This window comes from Pipistrellus kuhlii, unplaced genomic scaffold, assembly GCF_014108245.1.
Source record: "Pipistrellus kuhlii isolate mPipKuh1 unplaced genomic scaffold, mPipKuh1.p scaffold_m20_p_4, whole genome shotgun sequence".
Classification (NCBI taxonomy): Eukaryota; Metazoa; Chordata; class Mammalia; order Chiroptera; family Vespertilionidae; genus Pipistrellus; species Pipistrellus kuhlii.
Window position 1 is genome coordinate 73,461,805 of NW_023425540.1, and position 17,391 is coordinate 73,479,195.

The 17,391-nt window shown below is 49.8% G+C and overlaps 1 protein-coding gene across 13 annotated transcripts in view; it reads left to right on the top strand.

The window, feature by feature from the left end:
- ELN (elastin) overlaps window positions 1-7,555 on the top strand; it is a 31,543-nt gene extending 23,988 nt beyond the window's left edge. For 7 of the 13 annotated variants that reach the window (XM_045571189.1, XM_045571196.1, XM_045571188.1 and 4 more), the window contains 10 exons: window positions 331-369; window positions 1,976-2,065; window positions 2,150-2,209; window positions 2,456-2,560; window positions 3,204-3,242; window positions 3,434-3,487; window positions 3,838-3,879; window positions 4,270-4,320; window positions 4,901-4,951; window positions 6,321-7,555. In XM_045571189.1, the coding sequence (XP_045427145.1) occupies window positions 331-369; window positions 1,976-2,065; window positions 2,150-2,209; window positions 2,456-2,560; window positions 3,204-3,242; window positions 3,434-3,487; window positions 3,838-3,879; window positions 4,270-4,320; window positions 4,901-4,951; window positions 6,321-6,364 (575 nt within the window). In that variant the 3' untranslated portion in view covers window positions 6,365-7,555. The remainder of the gene's footprint in view (window positions 1-330; window positions 370-1,975; window positions 2,066-2,149; window positions 2,210-2,455; window positions 2,561-3,203; window positions 3,243-3,433; window positions 3,488-3,837; window positions 3,880-4,269; window positions 4,321-4,900; window positions 4,952-6,320) is intronic. The other 6 variants (XM_045571190.1, XM_045571195.1, XM_045571193.1 and 3 more) reach the window with 6 other exon arrangements.
- The last annotated feature ends 9,836 nt before the right edge of the window (window positions 7,556-17,391 follow it).

Sequence of the window (17,391 nt, forward strand, 5' to 3'; positions counted from 1 at the left end):
GGTGGGCCCACCGGGCTCGCCCTCAGCAGTACGCTGTGGCCACTAGGTGCGCCAGTTTTTCTCCTGGTGGTTGCTGAGCCTGAAGGGGTCTGGGAGGGGCAGACGGAAGGAGGAGGTGCTCCCAGACCAGATTGGCAGAGACATGGTTAGTGACTGGAGTTCTACCCAGGCACAGAGAGCTCCTGGCTGCGGAGCCACAGCTCCAGAGCTTTGAGAGGAGCAAAGAAGGCCAAGGAAGGCAGGGAGGGCTTCCAGGAGGAAGCAGTACCCTCACCCAGCACAGAGCTCAGATGCTGATTATTCCACATTTCCTTTTTCTTTTTTCTGCAGGACCTGGATCTTTGGCTGCTGCTAAAGCAGCCAAATATGGTGAGTGTCCCCACCCTAACCAGCACGGCTGGTTCCACTGCTGCCCCACCGTCCCTGATGTTCTGGTCACCCATCCCCCCTCCTCTGGCCAGACCCCATGCCCGGCGCCTGCAGCACTGGGCTGGGATGGTCAGCATGGAAAAAGGCAGTTTCTAGGACACATTCATGACAGCTTAGCAGACCTGGCCCCTGCCTACAAAATGCCTATCGAACCTCCAGCCCCAGGACACCCAAAGAGGCCTCACATTTCCAGCCTCTCTGGGAGCAAGCCCACCTTGGTGAAAACCATGGCCCCGGGGTCCCCCTCCGGCCCTCAGTTTTGTGGGTCCAAGGCAGGGCTGCTGTCAGCTAGGTAGCTTCTGCCTCCTGGACAGCAGAGTGCCCCCCCACCCCATCCCAGTCAGCATGACTGCGCCTGCCATGAGCCACGAGGACGTGGCAGACAAGCCTGCCCCTCCATTTGGCACTCAGCAGCCCTGGCTGGCCAGACCCACCCTGTCTGTGGCCCCTGAATTCTTGGCCTTCTGAGAGCCAGGCCAGGGCCTCTGCCAGGGAAACACCACCCAGCCCGGCCAGTCCACTTGGGGCCAGTTTCCACCTCGGAAAATCCCGGTTTCCTCAGTCCCACCCCTGGCGGGCCTGGTGACCCACAAGCCTTCTCCTGTTCCTTGCTGGCTGCTCTGCCTGCCTGGCTCTTGCACATGGTTTTCAACAAAGCAGCTGAGGGGACAGGCTCCAAAGCTACTTCCTGCCTGTGGGGCCTTGTGAGCATATTGCTTAACCTCTGCTGTGTCTCCATTTTCTCATCTGCAAAATGGGGGTGATAACAGCACCCACCTTTCCTGTTGCAATGAATAATAAGCAGGGGGATCTGTGAGAAGCACTGAGAATGGTGGGACTCCTGCTGCTGCTATTCGTAGCAGCTCTGCCCTGGACAGCAGTTCAACACTCAGGGTACATTCCCCGACAGTGTGCTCTTTCGCTCTCCAAACACTGTAGGGTGAGTGGAGTAAGGATCCTCCTCTCCTTTAGGGAGAGGTGACAGCTCCAATGAGTGGAGGAAGCAGGATTGGAACCCAGGACTGCCAGTGCCTGAGACCACTCTTCCCTGCTCGGCAGCGTGTGGCCACCTGTGGCTCCAGTGCGAGCCGAAAGGGATGGAGAAAAAATTGGCAGGCCCAGGCTCAAGGAAGCTCGCTCTTTTCTCTTGTTTTAGTAGAATTTTATTGATTTCAGAGAAGAAGGGAGAGGGAGAGAGAGATAAAAACATCAATGAGGAACATCATCAATTAGCTGCCTCCTGCACGCCCCCTACTGGGGACCGAACCCACAACTTGGACATGTGCCCCAACCAGGAATCGAACCGTGACCTCCCAGGTCACAGGTTGACACTAAACCACCTCGATCTACACTGGACAGGCAAGGAAGCTCACTCTTGACTGATTGGTCAGGGACACGGGCCAGGTGTCTGGGAATGGACTTCCGTCCAGTGCTCCTTCCACTGGGTCACATGGCCTCGACCACCTGTCTGCTTGCCTAAAGCCTCTGGGTCAGAGAGACCCTGTGCTTCAGAAATGGGGGATTGACTCTCTGCCCCTCTCCTCAGGCGCAGGCGGGCCTGGAGGCCTTGGAGGTCTTGGTGGAGCAGGTGTCCCAGGAGGTCTTGGTGGAGCAGGTGTCCCAGGTGGTGTGGGAGGTGAGTTGACACCCAGGACAGGCTGGGCAGGGAGGGGAGCTGCCCCGTGAAGAATGGCTCCCTGAGCTCCCTCTGTGTCCTCAGGAGTCGGACCTGCTGGCGCAGCTGCTGCTGCCAAGGCTGCTGCCAAAGCCGGCCAATACGGTGAGCACTGTGTAGAAGTGGGGGCTGCCAATAGCCCTCAGGGTTTGGGGGGCCTCAGACCATGCACCATGGAGCACTATTCCCTGACCTGCCCCTGAGGCCCAGCCCGCCTCCTGGCCCCACAGCATCCACAAAGCCTCCGGAAGCTCAGGCTCCGCCTGGGTACTGGGATGAAAGCTTCAGCTCTTCACAGACGAGCAGCAAGGGTCTCGACAACAGGGTTTTAACACCCAGCTCTCTCCGCAGGCCTCGGGGGAGCCGGTGGACTCGGAGCTGGAGGGCTTGGAATTGGAGGCCTGGGACTTGGAGGGCTTGGGGCTGGTGGAGTCCCAGGGGCCGGGGGCTTTGGAGGTGAGAGGCTGCTCTAGACTCTGTTAGTTTATTGTGTGTGTGTGTGTGTGTGTGTGTGTAATAGAGAGAGATTGAAAAAATTGAAATCCTTTCCATTTGCCACATCTTGCTCAAGTTGTCATCTCTGTGCCCAACTCTCAAAACTGTGGGGGGCCTGCCCCTTCTCGGGGCTCCTCCAGTGTTTAGAGGGGCTGAGCTAGCAGGAGCTAGGGCTGCTTCTTGCAGCCGGGATCCCACCCTCTCCCTCTCCTCTCCTTCAACCCACATGACCACATCAAGTGGGAGTTCGTTAGGATACTGATGGCTATGCCGTTTTCTGGGGAAGAAAACCAAAGCTCGGATGGAATTACTTTTCCAAAGTCTCTGCCATCCTGGTCGGCCTTGTGTTGACATGTCACTCTTTCTTGGGTCATCATTGTCTCTTTCTACCTAAACCCGCCCGAAATCTCTTCCTGTGTGCACCCCAAGACTGGACACACAGTAGGCACTTCATAAAGACTTTGGGAAAGATGGATCAAGGAGGGGTGGAGGGATGGTGGAAGGATGAGTCGGTGGGCAGGTGGTAAACAGTGAACAGGTCAGAAGGGGACACGACTGGGAGGGAAGGGATATTTCTGAGCTGTCATGTTCCCCACCTCCCCAGGTGTGTCCCCAGCTGCAGCTGCTAAAGCAGCCAAATATGGTGAGTGGCTCCCTGCTGCCCTCCTCCTGCCTCATACTCCCCATCCTGACCATCCCATCTCCCCCACCTCCGGCCTCAATCCTGCTCAGGCCTAACAGCCTGTCCGGGATCTCCCTGACCCCTGACCCCAGGGGAGGCTCAGGACTCCTCAGACTGTACCTTGTCGCAAACCCCATCTGCCCTCTTCTCAGGTGCCGGTGGCCTTGGAGGTGTCCTAGGAGCTGCCAGGCCTTTCCCAGGTGGAGGTAAGGCCATCTCTGCTGTGAAATCCTCAGCCCTGCCAGGCTAACAGGGGAAAGCTAGCATAGGGACACGAGGGAGAGGGGAGATAGGAAAGAGGAGAGGGGACAGTCCAGGAAAAAAAGCACCCTGGGCAGAGGGGCAGGCCTCGGTGTCAGGGCCACCGTGGGCCTTGGGCACCAGGCTGGCAAGCTGAGGTGATGGGGCCCCACACCAGGATGCCAGGCAGGGACAAGTTGTGTGAAGAAAGCCACTCTGGCCATGGAGAAGGGGAGGGGGAGCAGTGGGCAGAGAGAAAGAGGGGACGAGGCCAGAGTGGGTCCTGCCCCATGCCAACCCCAAGCCCCTCCTGCAGGAGTTGGAAGACCTGGCTTCGGATTGTCTCCGATTTTCCCAGGTATGCCCCGGCCTCCTACCCGGTGCCCGCGCTGCAGCTCTGGCCCCAACCTTGCCCCTCCCCCTTCATCTCCTGCTCAGGAGGGCTAGGTCAAGCCCCAGGATGGGTCCCCTATCCTCAGGTTACACCCCACGAGGCTCCCCTTTCCTCTTCTCTTCCTCCCTTGCAAGGCCGGGGAGCATCAGCTTTTCTAAAACACCACACTCCCGATGGGGTAAACTGAGGTTTCTAGAGTGCCAGGGACTTACCCAAGGTCACACAGTGAGTGAGGGAGAGTCAGGGCTCCCGAGCCCAGAACCTGGCCCCTCTCAAGCAAGGCCCCCACTGCCAGGAGCCTTGGCCACTCCCGGAAGTGGCACACTCACCGCCCCCCCTCCCCCCGTGTTGCAGGTGGCGGAGTCGGAGGAGCCGGAGTCGGAGCTGGGGGCCTGGGAGTAGGTGGTGAGTCTGCAAGAAGGAGGGGCCCCACTTCAAGCAATGCCCTGAGCTCCATTCCTGGGGTGGGGGTGGGGTGGGAGAGTCCTATTGAAGGAGTGGCTAGTAGGACAGCAACTCTTGGCTGGGTCCCTGGAGTGGGGGCTTGAGGAGAATCACAGAAGCTGACAGTTCAGCCCTGGGGTGTGGGGATAGGAGGCAAGGATTTTGATTCCTAGAGCTCCCAGCCTGGTCTGTAACTAGGTACCGGGACGGAGACAGCAGCCTGGGTCACCCTGGAGCTTGGGGTCTAAGAGGTGAAGCTGACCAGCTTCCATAGGAAAAGAAAGAAACTGTAAGAGAAGAGCAAGGTGCATCAAGCAGGTAGCCAGGGGGTCAAAACCCCTCTGATACCAGCATGTTGGCTGGCCAGGCTGGGGTCCGGCTATGGTGAAAGAACGCCAAGCTGCTCAGACTTCCATATGCAGGCTATGATCTGGAAGGCCTTCCGAACCCGCTGTGATAGGATCAAGGCCCATGTGGTGGGGGCTCTGAAAGAGGCGAGAAAGCCTGGTCCCCTCCCCAATTCCTACCTTCCCTTCCACAGGCAAACCCCCCAAGCCCTACGGAGGTGCCCTGGGAGCTCTAGGATACCCAGGTGAGTAGAGCCCCCACCCCCGGAAGAGAGCTGGAGGGAGGGGCAGAGATGGAGGCAGAGGTGGGCCCATCCGTCTGGGAGAGGGGGAGCACCTTTGGACTAAGCCTGGCAGCAGAGGGGAGGCTGGAGGAGCTGCACATTTCACTCATCCCTTCTTCTGCCTCCAGCACAGATGTCAGAGCTGGGAGGAGGCCCAGGACCCTCCATACTCACCCAGCCTGACCTGGCCTAGCAGTCCCTGCCTCCCTGCTGCCCACACGCTCCCCACCACCACCGCCCGCCCCCTTTTCAGGAAGGAGCCAAGAGAAAGAGAAGGGGCAGGAGAGGGGGAAGAACTCAGAGGAGCAGACACAGAGGGAGAAATGGATGCCATAGGCTTAGGAAAATCTGAAGGGTGGGCAGGGGGACCCAAGGTGCCCAGGCTGGGCAGAGTGGGCAAAGGCCACTGCCTGGCACTGAGCCACACTCTTGCACAAAATGCATACATGCTTCTGGAAGTGTGTGGGGGGAGGAGGGGGGTCCCGATCACCACCACCTCCCAAGCTCCTCCCAACAATGCCCAAGGGAGACCCCAAGGAACCGCAGCTCCACCCCTACGGTTGCTCAGACTGGATTCCCCTCCACCCCCACCTGCTTCCTGCCCCCCAGATGAGGCAGCTGAGGCAAGGCCAGGGCTGGGAGAGGCTGAGGCAAGACCAGCCTGGCCTTCCCAGGGGGCCTAGGGATGCCTGTGGCCACACCCATTGCCGGCCAAACACCCTGGATGAGCTTTGCACAGATGCCTGTCCCTGCCCCGCTTGGCTTCTCACGGCCACCAGGTGGCGATCACAAGCCATGTCTGCCCCCACGGGGGCAGTAGGAACTACTCCAGGCCCTCCCACCAGAACATGGTGCCTGGTGATTAGAAACAAGGTTTACCAATCAGACCCTCCCCAGGAGAGGATAGGTGTGCTGGGGTCCAGTCCCAAGTTAGCCTCAGTTTGCTTATCTGAGGCATGTCTGTGACACTATCTCCCTTATTGGGGGGAGGGGGTGCTCTGAGTCCCTCACTAAGGCTCCCCAGATGTAGTGGATTCAGAGTATGGAGACCTCGCCCAGGCCAATCCTTCCCAGACCTGGACCCGTGGCCGGGCCTCATCCCTTCCCTGAGTCTTGGTTTCATCACCACATCTTGAGCCCTGGTCCCACCCACCCGTCCAGTGGGAGTTTGTACGATGAGAGTTAGGCCTGGGGTGGAGCCCAGGCTTCTGGGGGCTTCTTGGAGCCTCTGTTCCCGACTGCGATAATGCTGGAGCTGGTCGGTGGGCAGTGGCTTGAGCAGCAATGGGGAGGGGCCGGACTAACCTTGTGTGCGCCCCCTCCCACCCAGGTGGAGGCTGCCTGGGGAAATCCTGTGGCCGGAAGAGAAAGTGAGCTTCCCAGGACCCCTGACTCACGACCTCATCATCAACGTTGGTGCTACTGCTTGGTGGAGAATGTAAACCCTCTGTGACCCTCCCCTCCACGCCCCCTCCCAAGTCCCCACCTCTGGAGGGGACAGAGCTGGCCGGGCGGACCTGGAAATCCACAGGACAAGGAAACAAGAGGACTGTGGCCGAGTGGGCCCTGGGCAGCCCCTGCTGCAGAGGCGAGGGGGGGGGGGGGGGGAGGGGGACCACCCACGCTCCGTCTCCAGGGGGACTTGGTGCTCAGTGTTGGTGCTTTCATCTTCCCAGGGAGGGAGGAGGGAAGGGCAGCCCCTCTGGAAGTCCCCTCCCTGGGGCTCCTCCGAACATGGTGCAGACACTTCCCGGGCAGTCCCACCTCCCCCTGCCCACCGGGACCCACCCCTGGCTGCCGTCCAGTTGGTACCCAAGCATCACAAACCTCAAGCTGGATTCGGTCACACCATCTCTTGGCCCCGCTGGCCCCCTTTTCCTCCACCAATCACTATTCCCCCATATTCTGGGGCACCTCAGATCAGAAGAACGCCAATGGGAATAGCCCTCTTTCTCTTGTGGAATTCACCCGCCCATCTGTCCGTCCGTCCATCCATCCATCCATCCATCCACCCTTGCCCTCAGTTGTCCGCCTGGCACCACTAGCTGGCTGGGCCCCCCAACCACCAACCTGGTTAATCTGTCATGGCAGCATGTGCCCTGCCTTGGCCCCACCATACACACCCCTACAAAGGGGCCCAGGGTGTGAGGGGCTGTGCCAGCGGGGGCGGCAGGAGTCTCCTCCCGAACCGGGGTCCCCCCACGCAGTACTGTATCCCCCGTCCCTCCCTCGAGCCACTGTACTTCACAGCATCTCCCATCCCCACCCCGCCCATCTCTTTGTGTCTCGCTGTGATAGATCAATAAATATTTTATTTTTTGTCCTGGATATTTGGGGATTATTTTTGATTGTTGATGTTTTCTCTTGATTTTATTTTTGTGATTAATTGAAAACAAATTTTTTTTCTCTCTCTCTGATCTGGGGAGCTGTATCCCCAGAAGAAAATTCATTTTAATCACTTTGGTATAACTCTGGATGAAACACACGTTTTTTTAAAATAAGAAAAGAGGATTAACTGCTTCAAAAAAAAAAAAAGACTAATAAATAAAAATATTTTAAAGGAAACTGTGTGTTGGCCTCCTCTGTAATCCCCTCGTCTGTCGTCAGCTCCTGGCCCAGGGAAGGCACAGGGCTCAACCTTGGGAAACTTCCGCTGTTCAAGGTGTATTTGGGGGCTGCTTACCAGAATCCCCTGCTGTTGGCTTCTGGGTATGATCCTTCTCCAAGTTCGGATCATCCTTTAGCAGTTAAAACCCCCTTGTAGGGGAAATAGGGCCAGCCAGTCCTCCCCTCAACACCCACACACACACACACCTGCCCACGGTGCGTCTCCTCTGGAGACAGACTCACCTACCCAGCCACACTGTCCCCATAGAACTAAGATGAGCACAGGAACTGGTGGCGGCCTCTGAGCACTGAGGACGCAGCTGGAGGGGAGGAGTAAACAAAAGTGACCCTTCTATCCAGACCAAACTCTTGGCCTTGGTGACAGCAGTACAGAAAGGAGAAAATGGCCCTACCTACAAAAACTAGAAGACATGCCAAAACCGGTTTGGCTCAGTGATAGAGCGTCGGTCTGCGGACTGAAAGGTCCTGGGTTCGATTCTGGTCAAGGGCATGTACCTTGGTTGCGGGCACATCCCCAGTAGGGGGGCATGCAAGAGGCAGCTGGTCAATTTTACTCTCTCACCGACGTTTCTATCTCTCTATCTCTCTCCCTTCCTCTCTGTAAAAAAATCAATAAAATATATTTTTTTAAAATAAATAAATAAATAAATAAATAAAACTAGAAGACATGTTTTCCTCTGAAACATCCGCTCTCTCACATGACCAAGTAAGGTTCCACTTCAGTTTCTTATAAACCATAACAACCTTGGCCAGTTTCTCTCAGTGGATAGAGCGTCAACCTGCGGACTGAAGGGTCCCAGGTTTGATTCCCGTCAAGGGCACAGGCCCAGGTTGAGGGCTCGATCCCCAGAGGGGAGCATGCAGGAGGCAGCCGATCAATAATTCTCTCCCATCATTGATGTTTCTATCTCTCTCTTCCTCTCCCTTCCTCTCTGAAATCAATAAAAAAAATATATTTTTTTAAAAAACTAAAACTTTCATTTAAAAATAAAATATAACAAATGTCACCTGCAGGTGGCACTGGGAGACTCAAGATCACGCTTAGATGCACCCATCCACAGAGACATCCCCCTCTCTTTGGGGTCAGAAATCCCTGGGGCCTGGGGCCATGCCTACAGCTCCCTTCTAGACTACACTCTGGATACCAGATTCCAGAATTCCTTCCCCAAACCACCAAGTCCACTTCCAGGGACCACATGGCCTCATGCCTGCATCTGACCTCCTGGGACAGACCCCAGGGCCAGTGACGCACCCCTATGTCAGAAGGGGGGCTAGGGAGCTATTCGTTGGGAGTCTGAATGGAGTAGGCAGACTGGACTATCTTGCATTTGTCCGAAAGGACCACTGCAGTGCCAGAAGGAGTTGGGATGAAACGAGAAAGAGGATGGGATGATGCTCAGAGACAGCTTCCTAGAGGCTAATAGAGTGCAAAAAGCAATGTATCAGACAAAGAATAAATCAGGGAGGAGGGTCGTGCCTTTAGAGCAGGGAGAGTGGCCCGTGTAAAGGCCTAGAGGGCAGGGCAGTGAGAGTGCCCTAGAGAGACAGGGCAGAGCTAAGAGGAGATGGAAGGTGAATCTGAAGTTGGTAGGGGGTGGGTTCATGAAGACCCACAGGGGGCTACTATGGCAATCAGAGAGGAGTGACAGCCTGCCCAAGAATAGTGCCAAAATGCCGGACCGGTTTGGCTCAATGGATAGAGCGTCAGTTTGGGGACTGAAGGGTCCCGGGTTTGATTCTGGTCAAGGGCATGTACCTTGGTTGCGGGCATATCCCCAGTAGGGGGTGTGCAAGAGGCAGCTGATCGATGACTCTCTCTCATCGATGTTTCTAACTCTCTATCTCTCTCCCTTCCTCTCTGTATAAAATCAATAAAATATATTTAAAAAAAAAAAAAGAATAGTGCCAAAGGAGATTTATTATTTCATTCATTCACTCATTCATTTATTCCTTCAACAAAAATATTCCTATGGTCCCTCTTCAGTTCTCTGGCCTCTGAAAGTTGGCCAACCCCAGCAGGGGGCAGCATAGCTGCTTTGGTTTCTTGGTTCATGGCTTTAAACACAATCCATGAACTGGCAACTCCCCAAGTGATAACCTCCAGCATAGACCTCTCCCATAAGCTGCAGTCTTGCACACCCAAGGCCAGTTCTTACATCTCCACCTGGAAGTCTCAAAGGCATCAATGCATAGCATGGTTCCCCACCCCCCACCCCCACCCCACCGTCCCCAGCTTAGTAAATAGCAACTCCAGTGGATCAGGCTTTCAGCTTGGAGCCATCTCTGGGTCCTCTCCTCCCACTCCCCATAGCAGATTCGCCAGCAGATTCTGTGATGAAACTACCTTCAGAAGATATCCAGAGTCCAGCCACTTCTCACAACCTCCAGGGGCCAGGCCCTGGTCCGCCAGCAGCTAATGCTTGGATTACTACACAGCTTCCTATGGTTCCCCGATTCTGCCCTGGCTTCTCCAAGCAGCCTTCTCTCCACACAGCAGCCAAAACAATTCTCTTACAACGTAAGTCAGTTCAGGTCATGCGTCTGCTCAAAATCCTACAGTGGCTCTCATCTCACTCAGGCACAAAGCCAGCAGCCTTTCAAAGGCTTAGAAGCCCCTACCTGAGTTGCACCAGCTGTTTTGACCTCACATCCTGCTACTCAGCCCTCCGCCAGCCATGCGGTTCCTTGGGCCCTCCTGTTCTTTCTGTGGGCAGCCGGCCCCCATTACAGGCCTCGGCGCCTGCTGTCTCTCCTGCCCAGAAAGCACTGTCCTCAGCTTTCAATGTGCTTGGCTCCCTCATCTCCTTCAGGCCTTGACTCGAATGTCACCTTCTCAGAAAGTCCTTCCCTTTCCCCTAAAACTCTCCCCTGTGCAGCACTCTCACCCTGCCCCTGCCTTCTTTTTCTCCAGATTTTCCTTCTTTTTTTATTAACTCTCCATAGCAGAATGTAAATTCCTTAAGAATAGACACTGTTTTAAGAACACAATCTATAAACTCCCTGCTTTCCCTAGTTGTATACTGTGGTAGACAAGATGGCAAGCAAGTGTACTGATAATGGCCCCAAAGGTATCCAGGTGCTAATCCCTGGAGCCTTATATTATAATATTACTGTGTTAGACTGGTTGGGCTACCATAACAAAGTACCATAGACCGGGATTGGGGGTCAGGGGTGAGGGCTTTAACAACAGAAATTTATTTCCTCACAGTTCTGGAGGCTGGAAGTCCAAGATCAAGGTGCTGGCAGGGTTGGTTCCTTCTCAGGCCTCGCTCCTTCACTTGCAGATGGCCATCTTCTCCCTCTATCCTCACGTGGTCTTCCTTCCCTTTGTGCATTTTTGTGACCTAATTTCCTCTTCCTATAAGGACACTGGTTTTATTGGCCTACGTAGGTTTTACCCTAGTCACCTCATTTTTACCCAGTTGCCTCTTTAAAGACTTCGTCAACAAACATAGTCACATTCCAAGGTACTGGAGTTAGGACTTCAATGTGTGTATGTGGGTGGGACATAATTCAGCCCAAATGTGATTAAGAGTATTGAGCTGGGAAGATTATCCTATATCATCAGAGTGGGCCCCAAGTGCAATCATATGTATTATTATAAGAAACTGAAAGAATCGCATGGCAACAACTTGGATAACCTACAAGAAATTGATAAATTCCAAAAAACATACAACCTACCACCTGACCAGCTTGGCTCAGAGGTTGAGTATCAACCTATGAATCAGGAGATCACAGTTTGATTCCCAGTCAGGCCACATGCCTGGGTTTTGGAATCAGTCCCCAGTGGGAGGCATGCAGGAGGCAGCGAGTCAATGGTTCTCTCTCATCATTGATGTTTCTATCTCTCTCTCCCTCTTCCTTCCTCTCTGAAATCAATAAAAACATATTATTTTAAAACAACAACAACAACAACATACAACCTACCAAGACTGAAGAAATAGAAAATCTGAACAGACCAATAACATGTAAGGAGATTAAATCAGTAATCAAACACTTCCCAATTAAAAAAAAAAAAAAAAAAGCCATGATCAGATTTCTTCACTAAAGAATCTTACCAAACATTTAAAGACAAATTTAGACCAATCCTCTTGAAACTCTTACAACAATTAAAAAGGAGAAAACACTTCCAAATTCATTGTAAGAGGCCAGCATTATCCTGATACCAAAGCCAGACAAAGACACCACAAGAAGAAAAACCTACAGAGAAGTGACATCAGCAAAATGGCTGAACAGGAGGTCTTCAGCCCTCATTCCCTTACAGAAACAATTCTAAAATTCATATGGAAGTACCAAAGACCCAAAACAGCAAAAGCATGAAGAACAAAGCTAGAGACATCACACTTCCTGCTGTCACAAAGCTGTAGAATAAAACACAGACATATAGACCAGAGGAACAGAACAGAGCACAGGCCCTGGCTTGCTCGGTTCAGAGGATGGAGCGTCAGCCTGTGGAATAAAAGGTTCCGGGTTCATTTCCAGTCAAGGGCACAGGCCTGGGTTGCGGACTTGATCCCCAGTAGGGGGCGTGCAGGAGGCAACCAATCAATGATTCTCTCTCATCATTGATGTTTCTGTCACTCCCTCCCCCTTCTTCTATGAAATCAATAAAAATATATTTTAAAATACATAAAATAAAATTTATTCTAGAAAAAGAATGGAAAGTACAGAAATAAACCCATGTATTTACAATCAACTGATCTTCAATGAGAGTGTCAATACACCCAATGGGTAAAGATAGTCTCCGCATACTAGTAACTGGTGTTGAAAAAGTTGGATACTGGATATTCAGATACAGAAGAATGAAAACGGACCTTTATCTTACACCATATGTAACAGTCAAGTCTAAATGGATTAAAGCCAAGGCCGGTTTGGCTCAGTGGATAGAGCGTAGGTCTGCGGACTGAGGGGTCCTGGGTTCGGTTCCGGTCAGGGACATGTACCTTGTTGCAGGCGCATCCCCAGTGGGGGGTGTGCAGGAGGCAGCTGATCGATGTCTCTCTCATCGATGTTTCTATCTCTCTATCCCTCTACCTTCCTCTCTGTAAAAAATCAATAAACTATTAAAAAAAAAAAAAGATTTTAAAAATAAATAAATAAACGGATTAAAGACAAACAGAAGACCTGAAATATAAAATACTGAAAGAAAATATAAGGGAAAACTTCTTGGCATTGGTCAGAGCAATGTTTGTTTGTTTTTAATACAACTCCAGAAGCACAGATGAAGGAAAAATAGACAAATAGAATTGCATCAAACGAAAAAACTTCTGCAAAAGAAAGGAAACAGTCAATAGAGTGAAGAAACAAACTGTGGAATATTCTTCTGTGTTTGAATATCTAGTATCCACTTTTTCCAGCAACCTATGGAATGGGAGAAAATATTCCCAAGCCCTGCGTTGTATATAGGCTAATATCCAATACATGCCCAGGAAACAGGCATGAAGGCAGCCGATCAATGTTTTCTCTCTCATCATTGATGTTTTTATCTCTCTCCCTCTCCCTTCCTCTCTGAAATCAATAAAGACTGTTTTTTGGTTTTTTTTATTGGGTTACGGACCTGAATAGACACTTCTCCAAAGATGACATACAATTGACTTACAAACATATAAAAAGATGCCTACTATCACTAGTCAGTAGAGAAATGCAAATTAAAACCACAAAGCACTAATTGACATCTCAAAAAAATAGCCTAAATATTGCAGATATATCTATGGAATCTCTACAGGTCAAGATAAAAAAGATGAAAAGAAGTTTTCTAAATTGACAACCTATCTCCATTAAACCTTTCCCTCTGTTAAACATCCTTATTTATTTTTCCTCTCATAAAAGACTTATGAATTAATTAATCAATTTGCTATTTTTTTCTGATGTGAATATTTAAATGACATCACGTGTACATTGTGATCATATGAGAATAAAAATTCTGAACCAGTCTCTCAAAAAAATACCCACAATGAAATATCACTTCACATCAATTAGGATGGCTACTATCAAAAAAGCAAAAGATAATTGTTGACGAGGATGTAGAGAAGTTGGAACTCTTGTGCACTGTCGGTAGGGATGTAAAATGGTGAAGCCACTATGGAAAAATGGTGTGGAGATTCCTCAAAAAATTAAAAATAGAACTATCATATGATCCAGCATTCCTACCTCTAGGAATAGAGGTAAATACCCAAAAGAATTGAAAGCAAGCCCTCGCTGGTTTGGCTCAGTGGATAGAGCGTTTGGCTTGCAGACTGAAGGGTCCCAGGTTTGATGCCTCTCAAGAGCACATGCCAGCATATAACCCCCAATAGGGGGTGTGCAAGAGGCAGCCTATCAATGATTCTCCCTCACTGATTCCCCAAAGCACAGACCTCATTTTCTATCTCTCTTTCCCTCTCCCTTCCTCTCTGAAATCAATAAAAATATATTTTTTTAAAAAAGAATTGAAAGCAAGATCTCTAAGAAATATTTGTATGTCCATGTTCATAACAGCATTATTCACAATAGCCAAGAAGTGGAAGCAACCTTAATGTCTACAGACAAATGAACAAACAAAAACAAAATATTATTCAGCCTTAAAAGGAAAGGAAATGTTGCATGCCAAAATCTGGATGAACCTAGAGGATATTATACATACCGTTTCCCCGAAAATAAGACAGTGTCTTATATTAATTTTTACTCCCAAAGATGCGCTAGGTCTTATTTTCAGGGGATGTCTTATTTTTCCATGAAGAAGAATATGGTACACATTTATTGTTAAATGAAAATAAAGGAATTTTATTACCTGTATATGGTACGGTAGTACAGTAGTTGTCAACACAAACCAGACAAACTGTGAATCTTACAGTATCAAGAATTTACTCATTTATTCAATGACAATCATGTCATCATCTTCTGGAACATCATCATAACAATCCAATTCCTGAACTTCCTGGTGAATTTCTTGTGACTCCTAGGGGGGCCTTATTTTCAGGGGATGCCTTATATTTCACTCAGAAGGAAACCTGTAAGTAGGTCTTATTTTCGGAGGATGTCTTATTTTCGGGGAAACACGGTAAGTGAAATAAGTCACAAGACAAATATTATATGATTCCATTGATATGTGGTATCTAAAACAGCCAAATTCATAGAAACAGATGGTTACCATGGGCTAGAGGGGAAGGAGAGAAGGGAGTTTTTGTTTAATGTGTGTTAAGTTTTAGATTGGCAAGATGAAAAGGTTTTGGAGATCTCTTTCACAACAGAGTGAATATACAGTACTTAACACTGTTGAAATGTACACTTAAAATTGTTAAAATAGTACATTTATATTATGTGATCTTTATCACAATTAAAAAAAAAAAAAAAAAGTAGAAGCTAGAAGAGAAAAAGAACTGATTTTCTGCCAGAGCCCCTGGAAGGATTGTGGCCCTTGACTTTGGCCCAGACAAACTGATTTGAGATTTCTGGCCTCCAAAAACGTGAGAAAGTTAATTTCTGTTGATTTAAGCTTCGAAGTTTGTGGGGATTTCTTGTGGCAGCCACAGGAAACTAATACATTGAATAAATTATTAACTTCAATGTCAAGTGAACCCATGCTATGAAGATTAAAAGCCAGTGAAGGAGACAAAGAATGACAAAGAATGTTAAGATACTTGGAACGGTTGAGGTCACCTGACCTCAGGTCAAAACCCCTGTGATAAGTACATACCTGGGAAGTCAGAACAGCAGAGAGGTGCACCTTGGTTAACAAAAATGAGGAAGAATAAAAATAATAATAACAATAATAACAAGGACAAAGAAGTAGCCAGGTGCTACATCCCATAAGGGCTCAAGAGCTTTGGATTTAAAAGCAAGGAAATGTCAGGTTTTCATTCATTTGTTCAGAGGCTCTGAAGCATAACAGGGGGGAAAGACTTGGGGCTGTTACAGAAGTCCAGCTAGAGCAGAGAGGTGGGGAGCACTGGTAGATTTCTGGATATATTTTGTACCGAGAGCCAATAAGATTTGCTGATGGGTCAGATGCAAGGAGTAGGGAGAGAGAATGAGTCAAGTCAAGGGCACCTGCAAGTTTTGGCCTGCACCACTCGGGATGACGGTGGTGGCATTTACTGAGATAAGAAACATCTGGGGAGGAGTAGGCCCAGACACATTAAGAGCTCTGGCCCGGATGCATCCAGTTTGAGCCATGTAGACCAAGTGAAGATGCCACGTAGACATGTGGGTCCTTGTGTCTGCAGTTCAAGGAGAAATTTATTTTTTTATTTTTAAATATATTTTATTGATTTTTTACAGAGAGAAAGAGAGAGGGATAGAGAGCTAATAACATCAATAAGAGGGAATCATCGATCAGCTGCCTCTTGCACACCCCTACTGGGGAATGTGCCTGCAACCAAGGTACATGCCTTTGACCGGAATTGAACCCTGGACCTTTCAGTCCGCAGGCCGATGATCTATCCACTGAGCCAAACTGGATTCAGCTCAAGGAGGAATTTAAAAGGGAGTCACTGAGCCATGCGTCTGGGTGAGGAGGAGGCAGACTGAGTCCGACAGCATGATGCCAGCTCTCTTTTCTTCCCGAGGCTAGGACCACTCAGGCTCTGGATTCTGGCCTGGGTAACTGTCTGGGGCTCAACCTGTGACAGTGTCCTCACAGGGCTTCTCACTTATCACCAGTTTGTGTTCAGCTGGGCAGCAGTTTACACAAATCCTAATCACTAATCTGGAGTAATAAAACCTTCCCCACAGGACTTTTAGCCCCTTGTCTAGAAAATTTTTATCGTGAATCCCATCATTAAAGATTTTTTTTTTTTAGCAAATACCAGAATATATATATCTATATATATTTGCCACCTGGATTGCAAATGGGCACGTAAAACTTAACACATTGAAGCCAGAGTTCTTAATTTGCACCCAAATTAAGATCTGTGCCCTATCACACACATGTTCACATATTCACTTATAAAGTATATACACACTTGGCTATATACAAATAATAAAATATGTTCATATAGCAATGCAAAAAGAGTTTAAGAGGAATGCTCTAAAGATGAGATAAACAATTTTTGAATTGTTTTCTTTGTTAAAAGTACAAAATTTCTTTTTGCTTTCAGTTTTGAAAAGGCAATGCATTGTCTGAGCAAAGTGACTGAATGTGTCAGATCTGATGAGCCGGTTACTGGTTTCACCAGGAAATGTTTCTGACAAGGGGCTCCAACTAGGTTGGAAATGCCAGCTCTATTTTGTCAGTCTTCTTGCAGTATTAGCATTGTCGTCTGTCTCCGCTTTCTTTTCAGCAATCGTTGGCAGACAGAAGTCCATTCTGTGTGGGTTTTAGTTTCGTTAAGACTAGGTAATATCACTCAGCTAAGCGAGGACTGGCCTGTGGCCCCTCCAGGCCCACTCTGAGCCCTGCCTTCACCCAGCACTGTGGCCCTCTCCTAAGCCCCTCCTCCCTGCGGCAGTGACTGCTGCCACCCCCTGAGAGTGTGCCTGTCTCATTGCTTTCCCTTGACCCTGCCCGATCCATTGTGGCACCTCCTTTATTAAACTCTGCTCAGTCATCCCCACTGAGTGCTCCTGTTTCCTGCCGGATCTTATCTGAGATATGCCCTATAGAAACGCAAAAAACATTGTACAACCTCTGAGGACCTCCATGTCTCCTTGGGGCAACACTTTCCTGTAAGTGCTCTGGGACCATCTGACCAGAAGGCAGTGGGGGCACTAGTGTCCGTCTAAATATTTAGTATTTTTAAAGCCCAGCTTCTTTGTGATTAGAAATCAAGATGTGAACACCCCCCAAGGTAATA